The 17593-nt window shown below is 39.8% G+C and overlaps 1 protein-coding gene across 1 annotated transcript in view; it reads left to right on the top strand.

Moving 5' to 3' along the window:
* The first annotated feature begins 7813 nt into the window (after positions 1–7813).
* The window catches only part of gca (grancalcin), a 17360-nt gene continuing 7580 nt past the window's right edge, over positions 7814–17593 (top strand). The window contains exons 1-3 of the mRNA XM_037696527.1: positions 7814–7959; positions 12107–12319; positions 16882–16951. Coding sequence (XP_037552455.1) covers positions 7936–7959; positions 12107–12319; positions 16882–16951 — 307 coding nt within the window. The 5' untranslated portion in view covers positions 7814–7935. The remainder of the gene's footprint in view (positions 7960–12106; positions 12320–16881; positions 16952–17593) is intronic.

Here is a 17593-nt window from a genome sequence, read left to right as displayed (position 1 = left end):
TTTGCATTTTGCTGTAATTGAAACATCTGTTCAGAATGTTTTTTTGTGAGGATTTCGTGTTCACCTTTAAATTGAAGGAAGTGTTCTTCAATTCTCTGAACCACCTCTTTTTCACTGTATAACCTTAATGCAAGGTAATCAGCTTTCTCAACAACCGTATAGAATGATTCTTTCAACAAAATTGCAATTTTAGCCAGCTTTTCATAACTGGATTTTATGATTTCTGTAGAGGTCACACTTTCTGCAACCCCCTTCAGATTGTCCAATAACTCTTTTGGGTTCATGCGCTCTGTCTGAGTCATATATGGATGTAGGGACGGTGCCAGTAGTGCGAACGCATTCTCCAGGCAGTGCGCCACTCCTTTTGGGTCAAAATCTTTTTCTAACACACCTGTCATGTTTTCACTGTGTAGCAATTTATCTGTTTGAACAGTTGCAAGCTTTAGATATTTTACAGGTAAATATTTGTATTCAAGTCAATGAGTTTTCACACTTATTTTAGCTTTGGGTTTACACAGAAGTACTGTTATAAGTCACTTATTCAAATGTGGGTACCTTTCTCAGGTTTTACCCCAATTCATGAATATTTAAGTAAATGCTCTCTTTCAGCAGTGTTACTTTTTGTGCTTATTTTCCACAGATACTAGAGTACCAAGCTGTTTTTTGTGTATTTACTCTAAAACACTGAATTTTTATAAACCTGCAAATTTTTCTTTAGTCTTACAGCAATATTAGTTTAAAAATTTTTTTTTTTAAACCGTTCTGTTCCAGAAATTTGCTATTTTAAACAGTTTACTCATCAACCCAGGTGGGTGAAAAGAGAAAAGAATTTGATGATGAGGAATAATCAGTCTTTCTTCAGAAAAACTGTCTTTGCTCCTGTATAGCTTCTATTTAAAAATAGAGAGATATTTTATTTAGGTGGTAAATTAAACAGAAAATCTCTTTTTCCTGATAAATTTACTCTTATTTAGTGATTTTGCAATTAAACGTGTATTATCCTTCAAGCAAAATGAGTAAACTGTTCAACTCTGTGAATATTTGTAACTGTATCTGTTTTAAAAAGTTAATGTTTATTTTTGTACCTTATTTTTAAAGGATTAACAGTGAAATAAACTTTTTGGTGAATGCTTATTTGCATAAATACCTATTACTTTTTAAAATGTAAGATAACAGTGTTTTATTCAGCTTTGAGGAAGTTTGTTAACTCAGAATTTGCCTTACAGAAAAATAAAAAGACGTTTAATTTCACTCTTTACCTAAAAACGAAGTGAAATCTGTGATCTCACGTCTCGCCAGGAGATGTCAGTATTTCCTCAACAATTATAACTCCGTCACTTTTTGTGTTGTCCACTAGGGGTGCTATGACTTCCTGTGGCGTTCGGTTGACATCCTGTTGTTAGCCGCTTAGCTTGAAGTTAGCTTCGGCTAAACTCGGTCAAAATCAACATTTCTGAACGGATTTTTTACACAAAAGTGGCAAAAGTTTTTGCAATCAGACTTTATAGCTTGAACATGAGTGTTTGGGACTGATAGTAGCTTCATTTAGTGATTTTAGGCGTAGTTTAAAGCTCCGGTCGTTAGCTTGTTAGCTTAAAATTAGCATCGCTAGCTTTGTTTAAAAACATCGTTTTTTGGCGAATTTTAAACTCTAACGTAGCAAGATTTCAGCAAGCAGGCTTCGAAGCACTTGACCAGCGTGTCATAACCACATTAAAGTTATTTTTCAGCTTTAAAAAGCAGATTTTATTTCCCTATGAAAATGAATTTCATATCCGGGTCACGTGACTGAAAATCACCAATGGCAACGCAGCGCAGGGTGAGAGGAAGTGACGTAGCCACGTCAGTCAAACCTTCAACCAATGAAAGCGCTCCACAACAGTGAATTCAACCAATCAAGAAGCGTTTTCTCTACCTAGCAAGTTAGATTAGCTTAAAATAGTTCGTCACTTTTTCGTCTTTTAAACCATCAAAATGCACTTTTTCTGTTAAAAAATGTAACGAAACAACTTCTAACTGTGTTCTGAGATGGCACTCAGCTTTTAAAACGTTTATCCATCTATTCAAAATACTCGTTCCAACTGAGCAGAACCGAACCACAGCCGGGTCTTAGCAGAACCTCGTACCTTAAACAGAATAACGTATTCCACAGCTCATCAGCCTTTAGTTACACGTAACAGACGTACAATTTCAGCTTACACAAGACTTATGACACAATTTCAGCTCTTAAAACATTGCCAGCGTAACACAGCGTAAAGTTGTAGAGCCGAGCTCCAAGCGCGCAGCTCCAATTTGCGCTGCGTAAAGACGCACGGTTTCAGCACAGCTGTTTAACCGTTACTATTTCAACATGCCAACATTTAAATAATCAATCTTACACGTATTAACAGTCATTCATGAGACGTACGAGGCCACCAGTTGTAGTGATACACGTGAGGTACGTGTCACTTGTTGTATGGCAAATATATGAATTATATATGCATACAATATTCACGAGTTCTTCATTTTTCTGACTGTAAATGCCGTGCATTGAATTTAACAGAAATGTGAACGAGAGACGTTATTTATCTTTGACCCATCAAATGAATGGAATCATTTATTTTCAAAATCAAAGTTTAACATCAAACATTTACATTAATTTGGCAAAATATGAAAATAATAACAGACAGTTTCACAGAAAATGAACTTCAAATCACTCGGCGGTGATTTGAGGACTTTGCTTAAGATATTTCTAAAATATCTGTACTGATTTATGAGAGAGAGAGGTGGGTTTTAGAGTGAAAGGAGATTATCTTACAGAGAACTGTGTGAGGGAAGTTTAATCTGTTTAACCAGAAATTGCACGCTTCGTCAGATCCTCAGCTTCTCACGGTACACTTGGTCAAAATAGAACCATCTACCTGTTGACGATGAATCAGCGCTGGATGTAGTTCCTTTCTGACTCGTTTCAGCGTCTCCGTCGAGAGCTACCAAACCTTCAGAAAGTCGTGCGTTGATTAGCTCAAAACAGAATTATAATCCCAAACGTTCCTGGTTCTTCATAACTCCAAACTCTTCATAACCGGCTGCACTCTCAATCTGCTCATTCTGTTGGACTATCGGACCTGTTGTCAGCTCTCATTCCAACATCTCTCAGAACTCTCATTCTCTTGGAATTCTGGAATCCATAATTCTCTATTCCTTTTCTTCTCTATGAACTGAGAAGTTGCCACATTTTATTTGGGTCGACTTCCTGTTCAATTTAGAGCTTTCTGATTCGTGGAAGGACCAGAAAGAGGAGTGGATTTGTGACGTAAGATGTTATCATAAGTCAAGGATTGTTTACAACATACAGAAAAGATTATTGCAGCAACAGCAGACTTCGTGGAGTCTCACACTTTGTAATCTTTTCAAATAGTAAAACATGACATTTTTCTCGGTAAACATTTTAGTTGACCGAAAACCAACCTTTAACATACTTACGACAGCTTGCTCATTTCAGACAGAAAATCAAGAAAGGCATATTCAGGTGATTTCTTCTCTGAATGAGGAACAAAAATCATTACTTACTGTTTATGTAAAAATAAAAATTAGTAGTTCTTTTCAACCTGTAAAGCATTGAGTGAACTAACACAATTTGATTATCAAAACATTTGTAAGACAGTAATGATTATAAAGAATTGTCTTTTCTGCTTGATTAATTCAAGAAAGAAAGTTCATCAGATGGTTCAGACTTATTCAGATCAATGAAAATAACAGTCTCTGTCCATCTGGTAGATTTGAGGTTATCTGGTTCACTACACCCTGAACAGAATTAAGCGCATAGAGAAAAGGGTAGCGTAGGGTTGACCATAGGCCATTGCAGTGCTTCCATGGCAAAAATACATTCGAGTCCCAAAGTAGTGCTTAGTATATTCTTAGTTTTAGCATATTAATTCATATCTTAGCTCTTACTACTGTTTTTCTTTTCAATTTATACTTTTGTTGGATGTAACTGGGACCCTGGGTACACAATTTCGTTCCGCCACATGTACCACATGTGGTGCGAATGACAATAAAAAACCTTGACTTGACTTGTTAGCCGAGCTAACATGCAGGAATTTGTAAGAGCCTCACTGTATGTTACTGTTTACATTCTGCAAGAAATGCTGGGCAATTACTGTATGTGGGGAAATCTTCAGCTTGTACCAGTTCCTGTAGGAGACTTTGTAGTGTTTATTCTCAGGGATAAACACAAGCGAGGCTTTGACTCCAACAGATGCAGGTCATTACTGTAACGGTTATAATAACAGTTGGATCTCTTCAGTAGTCACACACCTTTCTTGTTTTATAAACTTTACTTGAAGATTGTACACATGAACATACTTCAAATTACAAATCATATACATCACAATTTAAGACAGTTCATCAGAAAACTAAATACACCTGGATAGCCCATCAAAAATTAAATACACCTTAAAAGTAGAGAAATTGCAGTTCCTGCGAAAATACAGTGTGAATGCTTATTTCAGAAGAACTTGCTGAAAAACCATTGAAATTAGCTAAAAACATGCTGAAGTATGTTTTCAAGTATACAAGTATATATGAAATGAATGAACAAGCCTAACTTGGTAGATGAACGCAGAAATAACACATATTTGCTGAATTAGGTTTAAATAAGCAGAAATTAGGGCAAAAATAGGACAAATAGCTTAAAAAGATGAAATTATCAATAAAATGCTGAAAGTAGCTGAAAAGGCAGAAATGAGCTTAAATTTTCTGAAAGAAACCGAAGAAGTTGAAATGAGCTGAGAAAATGTGAAATTAACGGAAAACGCTAAAGTTGGCATAAAACAGCTAAATATTAGCTGAAAGAGCAGAAAAAGCTGAAACTAGGAGAAAAAGAGCTGAGACGAGCATAAACACGCTGAAATTAGCATAAAGATTAAATTAGGTTGAAAGTAGCAGAAATCAATCAACCTTTATTTATACAGGTAAATCCCATTGAGCCTCGAGGACTCATTTACAAGAGAGACCTGATTTCAACAAAGAAAGATGACAACAAAGGACAACAGCAACAACAATAAGCAGTTATAAAAACTCATACTACAGTTTTTTTTTTTTTTTTTTTTTAACAAATAGGATGGCTAAAAGGAAAAAGGTAACAAAACCAAAAAAACTGCTAGATTCCGAGACAAATGTATAAAACTAAAAACAGGAACATGTCTGCATTGGTCCCTGCCAGGAGTCCAACAGATTCTTAAAGCCACTTAGAGAGGTCAAGGTCGAGAGCTTCAAATCTTTTTGTAAGATATTCCAGGAAACAGGAGCGGAGTAGGAGAAGGCCCTTTTGCCTAGTTCAGTCCTCACTGAGGGAACACTGCAGGTAATAATGTCCTGAGAGCGCACTCCGTAGCTGCACTCACGCAGAGACATGTAGGAGGAGATGTATGAAGGCAGCAGACCAAGAAGTGATTTAAAGATGAAAATGTACCAGTGAGAGAGTCTGCGTGAAGTTAATGATGTCCAGTTAACCAATGAATACAGGGTGCAGTGGTGGGTACGATAATCACAGCCAGTTATGAATCTTAGTGCACCATGATAGACAGCATCCAACATCTGCAGGGTTCTTGTAGGAGCGTTCATGTAAATAATATCACCAAAATCAATTGAGGGAAGGAAAGTCACAGATACAAGGTGTTTTCTAGCATTCAGGGTTAGACAGGATCTGTTTCTGAAAAAGAAACCCAGTTTAATTTTCAGTTTCTTTACCAAGTTTTCCACATGGAGCTTAAAAGAAAGATGTGAGTCGACCAAGATACCCAAATATTTATAGGAATCAACAAACTCAATGGGGACACCATTTGAGGATAAACTCGGAGGAAGAACTGCTGGGACCAACTTCCTATTTGAAAAAAGCATCCCTTTGGTTTTTTCGGCATTTAGGACAAGTTTGAGGTGAAACAAATCAGTCTGGATGTAGTTAAATGCAGATTTCAGAAGCTGGAAAGCCTTAGCAACTGTTTTAGCTCGAAATGACCAGGAAAAACTTTAATTTATCTGAAAACAGCTGAACTTAGCTAAAAAATGTAAAAAAAAATTTAAAAAAAAACCTAGCTGTAAAGGTAGAACAAGCTTAACTTATCAAAAGAAAGTAGAAAGTACACATGTTCACTCAGTTAGGCTTAAAGAAGCAGAAATTAGCCTCAAATAGTGGAAATTATCTGAAAAAAAAAAAAAATAGAAATTAGCAACAAAAACAAAAAAAGCTGAAAAGTAGCTAAAAAAAAAGAAGCAGAAATAAGCTTAAATTACAGAAGGAGGTTGAGGGAGCACCTTTTTGCTGAATTGGGCTGAGAAAAGCTTAAATGAGTGCAAAAAATGTGAAATTAGCTGAAAAAGCTAAAATTAGCATAAACAACTAGTAAACAGCTACTATTAGCTGTTTATTTCAGCTAATAGTAGCTGAAATAACTGAAAGTTGAAGAAATAAGATGAAAGGAGTTTAACAAGCTGAAATTGGCTTAAAGAAGTTAATTAGGCTGAAAGTAGCAGAAATTACGAAAAAGTTGAATTTATCTGAAAAAAACAATCAAATTAGCTAAAAAAAATGTAGCTGAAAAAGAACAAGCTTCAATTAGTAGAAGAAAGCAGAACGAACATGTTTGCCCAATTAGGCTGAAAGTTGCAGAAATTACGAAAAACATGAATTTATCAGTAAACAGCTAAAATTAGCTTTTAAAAATGCTCAAAAGGTAGCTGAAAAAGTAAAACAAGCTTCAATTAGCAGAAGAAAGCAGAAAGAATGTGTTTGCTGAAAGAAGCAGAAATGAGCACAAAAAAGGGAAAATTATCTGATAAAAGCTGAAATTGGAAAAAAAAAAAAAAAACTGCTGAAAAGTAGCTAAAAAGAAGCTTAAATTACCAGAAGGAAGTCGAAAGAGCTCGTCTCTTTGAGTCTGTGACGTTTTCTTTAAACAAAAGACAGATTTTATTTTTATTTCACCAGTTTTGCCTCCACAGTCGTAGCAGTCGAGCAGAAGATGCTGAACAGTTTCCTCTTCATCGCAGAGGCTCATGGGACATTTCATTTAGTTTCAGCAAAACAGCTCCTTTAAACTACTGCTCTGACATGGAGTCTGTTGACAGAATCAGCCACACGGTGTCCCGAGAATCCAGAGATTATTTTATCGTTAACGTTCTTTACAATCTTCATGTTTATATTCAACAAAACCTCCATTTGTTTTAAACATTATGCATCTTTTTGACTTCACGGTTTGCTCCCCATACAAGTTTAACATGTTAGACTCTTTCTGATCTCTAACTGTAACTGTAACATCGTCAGCGTAAGACAGAGCAGCGACTCGGTGTCTGCTGCCCAGGAGACAACCGCTCGTCATTATTTCAACTTCTGATGAAAGATCTGACCGCCAGCCCTGATTGTTTCTCACCTTTCCACACCCCCCTGGGAAAAAAGCACTGGGGTCCAGTTAGGTTTTATGACTCTGATCTGCTTCTTACAGCACCATCTAGTGGTTAATTGAAGACGATACCATTTTTCATATAATTTAAATGGTACAAATTAATTAAAACTGGAAAGAATGTTAATCTGAGGTAAACGCTATGGCGTTAACACAAATCATTTAAATGGATGGACATGTTTTAATAAATATATATTCTTATTTACCATTTATGTTTTGCTTAAAAGATGAGTTTGGAGCTGCCATCTCGTTTTATTTTTAGTTTGAGAAAAAAAAAAAATAGGAACCAGTAAGTGGTGGGCGGGACTTAAGACGCACTCCCCTCCTATTTGTTCCCCTGCGCTGTCAATCAAAGTTTCTTCCGGCATGACCCTATAGCGCGGAAGTGACGTAAGCAGCAGATTTCTCGGAAGCTCGAGCCTCGTAGCGATTAAACGGTGCTAGTTGCGAAGTGAGAAGCTACCAAAATTCATAAAAGCTCGCTCTATTCAATCAGATGGCCTATCCAGGATACGGCGGGGTGAGTGAATCATGGGAAAACGTGTTTTTAAAGTGTCACGTCGGCTACGTTAGCATGTAGCTTCTGTGAGTTTTTCACGCTTATCATTATAGCGGCTTGCACAAGCGTCACGCGCATTGATTGAGCCACTATCACGCTAAAGCTGCATTTTTTTAAAAACGTTTTATCGTTCCTGCTTTGTTTAAAAATGGACCTTAACGTCATAAAATGTCTATATGGGTTATAAATCCTGACGCAAAGAGCAGAAACCGTTAGCTGTGCACAGGAAGCTGGTTTCAGTTATTTTGTATGCTAACCCCAACATAGCCCTTCACATTAAAGGGCCAGACATAATGTTGCTGAGAATGATAAAAATCTCTTTAGTTCAGGTTGAATACCTATTTGAACTATTCTGTTTCTTATTTAAATGTAAAGGTCAGAGCTGTTTCTCATCAATCATTAGTGTGCTCAGGAGCTATTCCTCCTGTGTTTATGTCCTAACATTACACCAGACTAAACCTAAAGCAGAGGTGGTTTTCTTCACAAAGCTTCTTGAAGTTTTAATTGTTTTGAACACGATTTGGTCAAAAGGGAACATGGAGAAGTTTACAGCTTTGGATCCTGGGTGTGGAGTGAACTCTTTCCTTCACGTCACTCCTCTGAAGGCGTGTCTCCTGCTCCACAACCTTTCTTCACCTGGTCAAACGGGTGACTTTATTTTTCCAAAACGCACTTGTTTTCAGTCATCAGGCGTGGACGGCGACCTTCCTACGACTCGCGTGGTGTTGAAACGCACGCCGGCTCCGTTAAGCTCACCGCCACTCGTCTCTGTTGGTCGTAGTTTTTTTAAAACTTTATGATGCAATGGGTGGGGAAGGTTTGCTATGCCAGTTGCATTTGTAGACTAAATGAGCTTCGGATGGGAAAGACAAATTTAAAAAATAGCTGCCACAAAATCCGCTACCACTCAATTCAGTTTATTTAAATAACGCTAAGTCACAACAGAAGTCATTTCAGGGCACGGAACAGAAACATTCATATAGAAAATAATAATTTAACATTAGTTATCTGAGGAGCAGACGGATTTGAGTTTTAACTTCATCGCAGAACTCTCATCTTGAGCAAGCATGAAGGCGACAGTGGAAAGGAAAAACTCCCTCATGAGCAAGAAACCTTTAGCAGAACCAGGCTCGGGACAGGCGTCCATCTGCTTTCACCGTCTGGGTTTGAGGAACAGATACACAATGGCAGGTCAATCACATGTTAAGATAGAAATAATATCAAATGAAAACTATTCAATTGTAATAATTCATTTTAAGGAATGAGGTCATTTTGTCCTCTAGTAGGCTAAAGTGTATAGCAGCGTAACGAGCACACCTTAACTATAGAATTTATCAAAAAGGAAAATCTTAAAACTGGACAGTAGCTATGTTTACATGGACATAAGTAATCGGGTTAATCGGCTGTTCGGAATAAAAGTGCGCCATGTAAACGCCCCGTTGGGGTTCTTTTTTGTTGATTCAACGCGATCCGAAATAATTTGTGATCAGAACGAAACGGGTGGTTTAACCCGAACGGTGTCCATGCAAACGCTTAATCTGTTAAAATGTTTTTCCGCTCGTGAAAAACTGACCTGACTGCGCATGCGTGACCTGTGTCATTTCCGCCTGGCTAATGCTAATAACATTAGCATGTCGGGGAAGTAAAACTGGTCGGTGAGCGACAACATTTCTACTAGAAACTTTGAAAGAGCTCAAAATGATCTGCATCACCTGTAGTTCAGTCGGGGAGTGCAGCAACGTCTCCACCGTCATTAAAACCTGTCGCGGGTCCATTTTGGGCGCTCGGGTTTGTTTACGTTCATTCTGGAAGTAGAACTTCTTCTTCTGTATTTTTTTACGGAAATTTTAACCACTCTGCGCATGTCAGTACTTCTGTTCAGAACAAAGCCCGCTGCATGTAAACGCTCGTCCTGAACGGATTGTGTCCATGTATAAACGATACATTTGAATTATTTAATCTGAAAAGATTTCAATCCGGTTAAAAAAATGTTGCGCATGTAAACATAGCTAATGTGTGAACCTTGTGGACAGAAACTGGAAGTTGGTTCCACAAGAGAGGAGCCTGATAAGTGAAAGATCTTCCTCCCACTTCGCTATTGGAAACTACAGGAACCACAAGTAAACCTGCAGTCTGAGAGTGAAGTGCTCTGTTAGGAAAATATGGAACAATAAGATCTGTAATATAAGATGGAGCTAGGTTGTTGAGAACTTTGTAGGTTAGAAGTAAGATTTTAAATTCTATTCTGGATTTGACAGGGAGCCAATGGAGAGAAGCTAAAACTGGAGAGATATGATCCCTCCCACTAACTCCAGTTAAGACTCTGGCAGCAGCATTTTGGATTAAATGAAGACTTTTTGAAGAAGTATTTGGACACCAGATAATAAACCATTGCAATAGTTCAGTCTAGGCGTGATAAACACTCAGTCGGTGTTTGCGATCACTTTCGGCTTCCACCACGCCAAATTTTTGGGTAATATCTATAAAACTTACCGAGTTACAGCCGTTTGTGTGTTTGCTAATATCAATTAGCTGCGACAGCCATGTATCATGTTGGCTTCAAACATATCGGTTGTAGATGAACATCCAAATGTTTAAATGAACATTTCTATAAAATTTGTCCATTGGTTTGTGAGATGTTTTGCTAACAGGCAGACGAATTTCCCCTATCAGCGAACACAAGAAGTTAGCCGTCCTTGTCAGGATTGAAACATTAGGCTAAGTGGTGACAGAACATTCTTATCTAATTTCTTTCTAACGTTAAGTGAGCTCTTTGATTATTCATGAAGCTTTTTAGTTAATAGAGAAGAACGGTTGAAATCAAAAGTGTTTCCGCTTCTTTTAAGAATGATGGTGGAAGTGGGGTGAATATAAAGATGAAGCTGGAAAGTAGTCATTATAAAAATAATAATAATAATCTGGCAGTCTGAACAACAGTATGGTCAATAGAGCCCTTTTAGGTCTGAAAAATGTAGTTAATTTTCAGCATAGCTACCTTAGCAAACATATATATATATATATATATATATATATATATATATATATTGGAGTCTGTCTGTTAGTAGCTGCGAGTCATTCATGACGCCTACTCTGAGTGCCATCAGATCTATCAAAATTTAGCAAGATATTCCCAATCTTACAGGATATTAGTTTGACATGACAGACGGTGGGTGATATGCATTCCTTCAGCGTATGTTAGGTGTATTCTTTAGGCCTGTCACAGTAACAAATTTTGCTGGGCGGTTAATTCTCAGAAATTATTGCGTTAAACGATAACATTGTTGACATTAATTAGTAATTATTGTCAAATTTAAGAAGAAATGTTGGTTAATTTGTTTAGAGTGTAGTGCCTTTTTTTGACCACTGGATGGCAGTATAAGACTGAACCGAAGGATGGATACTGAGAGAGCGAGCAGCGTGCCTCTAAGGAAAATGGGAGGGAGGCCCTTTGACGTGACAAGGGCTGTTTGTCCTTCCTTTCTTAAGTTCTCAAAATGGCGGATGCTTGGTGTGGATTGAGTTCTTGCAGAGAAAAACTTTTTATACAAAGGCACGGATTTCAACCGAGGATTTTGGAGCTTCAACAAGACGGGAGGTTTTTTTCCCACTGAGGTCGGCCTGTTAGCTTAGCTCGTAGCTTAGCTTTTCAGCTTAGCTGCTTTTATCGATCCAAAAACGCGATTTTAGATGGTTAAAACAGATTTTAAATGGAAAAGAGAAAGGGAGGGGTCAGTGAAGAGTGTCTAGAGTAGAAAGAGAGAGACACAAAGACACGATAAAGCTTATAAATGAAAATGAGGTAGATAATTTTCATCATTTATCATGCGATTAATTGATTTGTTTATCGCAACAGGTCTAGTATTCTTTGCTGTTTTTGAGCATTTGTTGAAGAAATGGGAAAACGTGGGTTATTATAGTTGACAATCAGCTGCTATAAACCCCTATTTTCCCAATTCCACTGTTTCCAGTCTGCTTGAGTATCTTGGGCTCCATCATGTGAACATGATGAGGTCATCTTCACCTGCAAGAGTTCTGATGGGCTGATTTTGATGCGGTTCACATCTGACTTTAGGCGGCGTTTTGTTCTTTCTCACACATGTCTCCTCAGTATGGTGGCCCCATGCCAGGCATGCCAGCCCAAGGAATGCCAGGAGCACCCATGGGCGGTCCCATGCCTGGACACATGGGTGGTCCGATGGGAGGCGCCCAACCCCATGGAGGCTACGCCTCATACGGAGGAGGTTATCCAGGTGGATTTGGCGCTCAGGCACCTGCCGCCAATGATCCAATGTGGGGCTACTTTACAGCTATAGCAGGACAGGTAATTATGGAGCCACTTTTTTTTTTTTCTTAACATGTATAGTTGTAAGTTTTCTTTTACTGCAGGGAGAGCTTCTTTTTAGTTCAACAAGCCTGAACAGGAAAATGTTTTTATAGAAATATGTCCATTCTTTAAACACAAAGTTCCGGGGAAGAAACTCTGTCCTGACGTGGTCAAACAAGAATCGACTTGTTCTTAATGGGTTCATTGAACGACTGGTTGATGTTCAAGTCTTCTTAATTATTCTTTTGCAACGGTACATGTTCTTTATGTTTAGGGTTAACACAACAGTCATTGATGAATAAAGAAAAGATAACGTGTGATTATTTTATTGAAACAACTTTTAATTCAGACCGTGTTCCTGCTGCTTTTAAACAGGCGGTGGTCTAGTTTCTTCAAGTCATTTAGCGCCTTCCAGTGTATAACACTTCTGGCTCATATCCAATTTAACTTAGCCCTTTTTATCTAAGGGCCTTTGATGTGTTTGGCCTAGTTATAAATTTTTCTGAAGGAAGGTTGCATCAGTAAGACGTTTCAGACTTATTTTAAACTAACACAGTGCTGAACTGGGCCTGCTAAGAGTTTCAGATTACCTTTTTTTATCACCTTGTGGTTATGAGAAGTCTGCTGGTTTGTAACATCTTATCATCCTGCACAGTTCTATAAACAGTCTACGTAAATTAGCAGCAACATCAATTATGTGTGGAGTTCCTCAAGGTCCTATTCCAAGTCCTGTCCTATTTGTTTTAGGTTAAAGAAACAGTCTTGTTCCACAGCTCTGATTATGCTTTTACTACAACATTCATTTATTTTACATGTACTATACTTGAATATTGTCTCTAACAAAAATTTAAATGTAACTTCATGTTTAAGCAGCAGGTCAGTCTCTTCACAGCATTGCGTATTTGTGTGAAAAAGTATTCATCCCTAACATTTTTTTTGTTTTTTTGTCGTGCATAAATGTTTAGCAAATGAATGTTAATATTTGACAAAGATAAATTAAAATTGAAAATGCTGTTCTGAAACTATTGAAGGAGGATAAAAAGATATTCAAACCAACCTGGTACTATTTGGAAAAGTAGATAAAAAAAAAAAAAAATAAAAAAAAAAGGAAAAGTAGATGCTACTCTTTGTAAAACATAATTTAACAAACAAAGTTAAGTTAGGTCCTCTGGATGGATTTAAAGAAATTAAAATAAAAAAACTCATTGAAACGTTTCATCTAAGTTAATAACAAATAACAAAGGTCTTAATACTTTGTTTTTAATCTTAAAGTCTTAATAAAGGTCTTAATAATAACAAATAACAAAGGTCTGTTTCTAAAAATAAATGTAAAACAAATTATGACAACAGGACAGGACCTGGAATACCATACCATTTTATTTATAGAGCACTTACAACCGCGACAAGGCCAACCAAAGTGGACCTTGAGGAACTCCACACATAATCAATGTTGCAACTAATCTATGTAGACTGTTTATAGAACAGTACAGGCTGATAAGAAGATGTTACAAATAGTTAACTAGAACTTTTTTGGTGGGTGCGGGGGTGTGTAGCTAATCTTAGTTAACCAACTACACCCAGGTCTGATTACTGCCAGCAGACTTGTAGCAGCAAGAAATCTCCATCCATCCATTTTCTTACGCTTATCCGGGGTCGGGTCACAGGGGTAGCAGCTTAAGTAGGGAGGCCCAGACTTCCCTCTCCCCAGCCACTTGGGCCAGCTCATCCGGGGGTGTCCCGAGGCGTTCCCAGGCCAGCCGAGAAACATAGTCCCTCCAGCGTGTCCTGGGTCTTCCTCTGGGTCTCCTCCCGGTGGGACGTGTCCGGAACACCTCACCAGGGAGGCGTCCAGGAGGCATCCTAACCAGATGCCCGAGCCACCTCAACTGGCTCCTCTCGAATCAGAATCAGAATAAACTTTATTGGAATTGCACCGAGGTACAACGCGAATATGTACGTACAGTTGTCCGAAAGATGGGCAGAGTGCACGAAGCTGCAACTACAGGAGAGCGCGGCCATTTTATCCTTATCAGATAATAATCTTAGATATGAAAAGGGGGAGAAACATGAGGGTAGATAGTGGTATTACAAAAAAAAGATCTTTCACATCTCTCTTCTGCTTCTCTCTCTTCGCTGCGTGGAGAAGCAGCGGCTCTACTCCGAGTCCCTCCCGGATGATCGAGCTTCTCACCCTGTCTCTAAGGGAGAGTTCAGACACCCTGCGGAGAAAACTCATTTCGGCCCCTTGTATCCGAAATCTCGTTCTCTCGGTCACAACCCAAAGCTCGTGACCATAGATGAGGGTAGGAACGTAGGTCGATCGGTAAATCGAGAGCTTCGCCTTTTGACTCAGCTCTCTCTTCACCACGACAGACCTGTACAGCACCCGCTTCACTGCAGACGCTGCACCTATCCGCCTATCGATCTCACGCTCCATTTTTCCCTCATTCAAGAACAAGACCCCAAGATACTTGAACTCCTCCACTTGGGGCAGGACCTCCTCCTTGACCCAGAGAGGGCACTCTACCCTTTTCCTGCTCAAGACCATGGCCTCGGATTTGGAGGAACTGATCTTCATCCCGGCCGTGTCGCACTCGGCTGCGAACCGCTCCAGCGAGAGCTGTAGATCACGATCAGATGAAGCCAATAGGACCACATCATCTGCAAAAAGCAGAGACGCAATCCTAAAGTCACCAAACTGCGCCTAGAAATTCTGTCCATAAAAGTTATGAACAGAATCTGTGACAAAGGGCAACCTTGGTGAAGTCCAACTCTCACCGGGAACAAGCCCGACTTACTGCCGGCAATGCGGACCAGGCTCTGACACCGGTCATACAGGGATCTAATAGCCTATATCAAAGGACCCGGTACCCCATACTACCAGAGTACCCCCCACAGGGTTCCCAGAGGGACGCGGTCGAACGCTTTCTCCAAGTCCACAAAGCACATGCAGACCGGTTGGGCAAACTCCCACGCACCCTCCAGGACCCTGCTGAGAGTGTAGAGTTGTTCCAGTGTTCCATGACCAGGATGAAAACCACACTGCTCCTCCTGAATCTGAGGTTCGATTATCCGACGGACCCTCCTCTCCAGAACCCCCGAATAGACCTTACCAGGGAGGCTTAAGAGCGTGATCCCCCGTAGTTGGAACACACTCTACAGAGATGAAATCTCTTAAAATGGATATGTTCTACACAAATGGAGTGACTATAGAACAGTAGTGAACCTTTCAGGAGTGGCTGGCCAAGCCAAGTGACGACTCACCCAGGAGACCCAAAAGAACATCTAAAGCTCTGCAGGCCTCTATTGCGAACTTTGAGCCGGTCCATTATGGCGAAGAGGTAGCTGAGCTGAACTGGACTCTTCCATTGGAGATTAGGAGGAGCAGTTCAGTTATCCAGGATAGACTCCCATTGGTTTGGGCATCTGGTGAGTATGCCCCCTGGACACCTCCCTAGGAGATGTTCCAGGCGTATCCAACTGGGAGGAGATATTTGGGAACACCCAGGACACGCTGGAGAGACCATGTCCCTTGGTTGGCCTGGGAATGTCTTTGAGGTTTTCCAGAAGAGCTGAAAGAGGCGACCGTGGAAAGAATTGTCTGGACCTCCCTGCTCAAGCTGCTGCTCCCAAAACCTGACTCTGGAACAGGTGGAAGGAGATCATCTAGTCATCAGTTCATCACTCGTGTTCTGCTGCAGGTCGATGATCTGAAGCCCAGCAGCAATATTCCTCAACAGCCATGTGAACAAATTGCCATTAATCAGAAATGCTGGATTGACGTCGTTTCCGCCATGTGTGGGTCAACCAGTTATTGGATTTAGGGGGTTATTATTTTTGCATACAGGGTCAGGTTTCTTCATATTATTGAATAAATAAAATCATTTAAAACTATTTTGCATCTACTAAAGTTCATGCTCAGTAATCCAGGTAAAAAATCCAACATAGTTCAGTCAGGTCCTTTGGACGGTTTCTTTGTCTTTCATCCAAAGGACTTAATCAGTCTGACGAGCCACAACAAACTGAGTCCCATAAATAGCCCACTCGTATAGTGGGCCAACCAGTTTAATGGCGAGATGGTTCCTGGAGTCTTCCCTCTCCCCTGTCGATTCCTCTGAGGCAGCCGTAGCCAAAGTGGTTCAAAACATTAGTTATTATCCAACAAAGTTATTGACTGAACTTGGATTTTCTAACTGGATTATTGAGCATGAACTTTGATGTTTTGAACCACTTCGGCTATGGGTGCCTCAGAGGAATCGACAGGGGAGAGGGCGGACTCCAGAAACCATTTTATCACCATCAAACTGATTGGCCCACTGTGTGAGTGGGACTGAGTTTGTTGTGGCTCCTCGGACTGATGAAGTCCTTTGGATGAAATATGAAACTGTCCAGAGGACCTGACTTAATTAACTTTGTTGGATTTACTTATCTTCTCTGATATTAACATTATTAACAGGTCATTTTCAAAAAGCAGAAACTAGATGGTTGTAAAGTGTGTGAGAACTTTATTTCAGTGTGTTTGTGTCACGTGACTGAGCGCGACTCGCTCCTCTGTGCAGGACGGTGAGATCGACGCAGAGGAGCTCCAGAGATGTCTGACTCAGGCCGGCTTCACTGGCAGCTACGCCCGTAAGTTCACCGTGTTCGGCTCGTCTGAACGGGACGATCGGTTGTGTTTCGGTTGCATATTCAGCCGAACGTTCAGTCGTTCCTGTAAAAGGGTCTGCGGTTCCTCTTGAAGTACACAGAAAGCTAGAGTGTTGTTTTCTGCTGCGGTCGTCCACAACGCAGCCCGTGCTGAGGAACCGACAGAACTTGTGTGTGTTGTTTATTATTACCCCTGTCAGGAGGCTCGCCTTAATCTAATCTAATCTGGACCTCCCTCTATTTGTTACCTTCATGGCAAACAAAAGGTTGATCAGTGTCCTTTAAAACCACATTTCTTAAATCTCACTGTCATTACTACAGAACAGGATCAGGGCCAGGGTGTAAAATAATGTTTTTATATCATTTCCTGAGACTGTAGTCCTAATCCTGTTCTGTTAGTTCTGGTATGAAACCTCTTCACTGTCCTCGCTGAGACTCTGCTGTGTCTAAATGTCTTCGCTGTCCTCGCAGAGACTCTGCTGTGTCTAAATGTCTTCGCTGTCCTCGCAGAGACTCTGCTGTCTCTAAATGTCTTCGCTGTCCTCGCAGAGACTCTGCTGTCTCTAAATGTCTTCGTTGTCCTCGCTGAGACTCTGCTGTCTCTAAATGTCTTCGCTGTCCTCG

This window comes from Nematolebias whitei, chromosome 23 (assembly GCF_014905685.2).
Source record: "Nematolebias whitei isolate Nwh7 chromosome 23, NemWhi1, whole genome shotgun sequence".
Taxonomy (NCBI): Eukaryota; Metazoa; Chordata; class Actinopteri; order Cyprinodontiformes; family Rivulidae; genus Nematolebias; species Nematolebias whitei.
The sequence above is the reverse complement of the archived record's forward strand: the minus strand, read 5'-3'. Positions and strand labels throughout refer to the sequence as shown.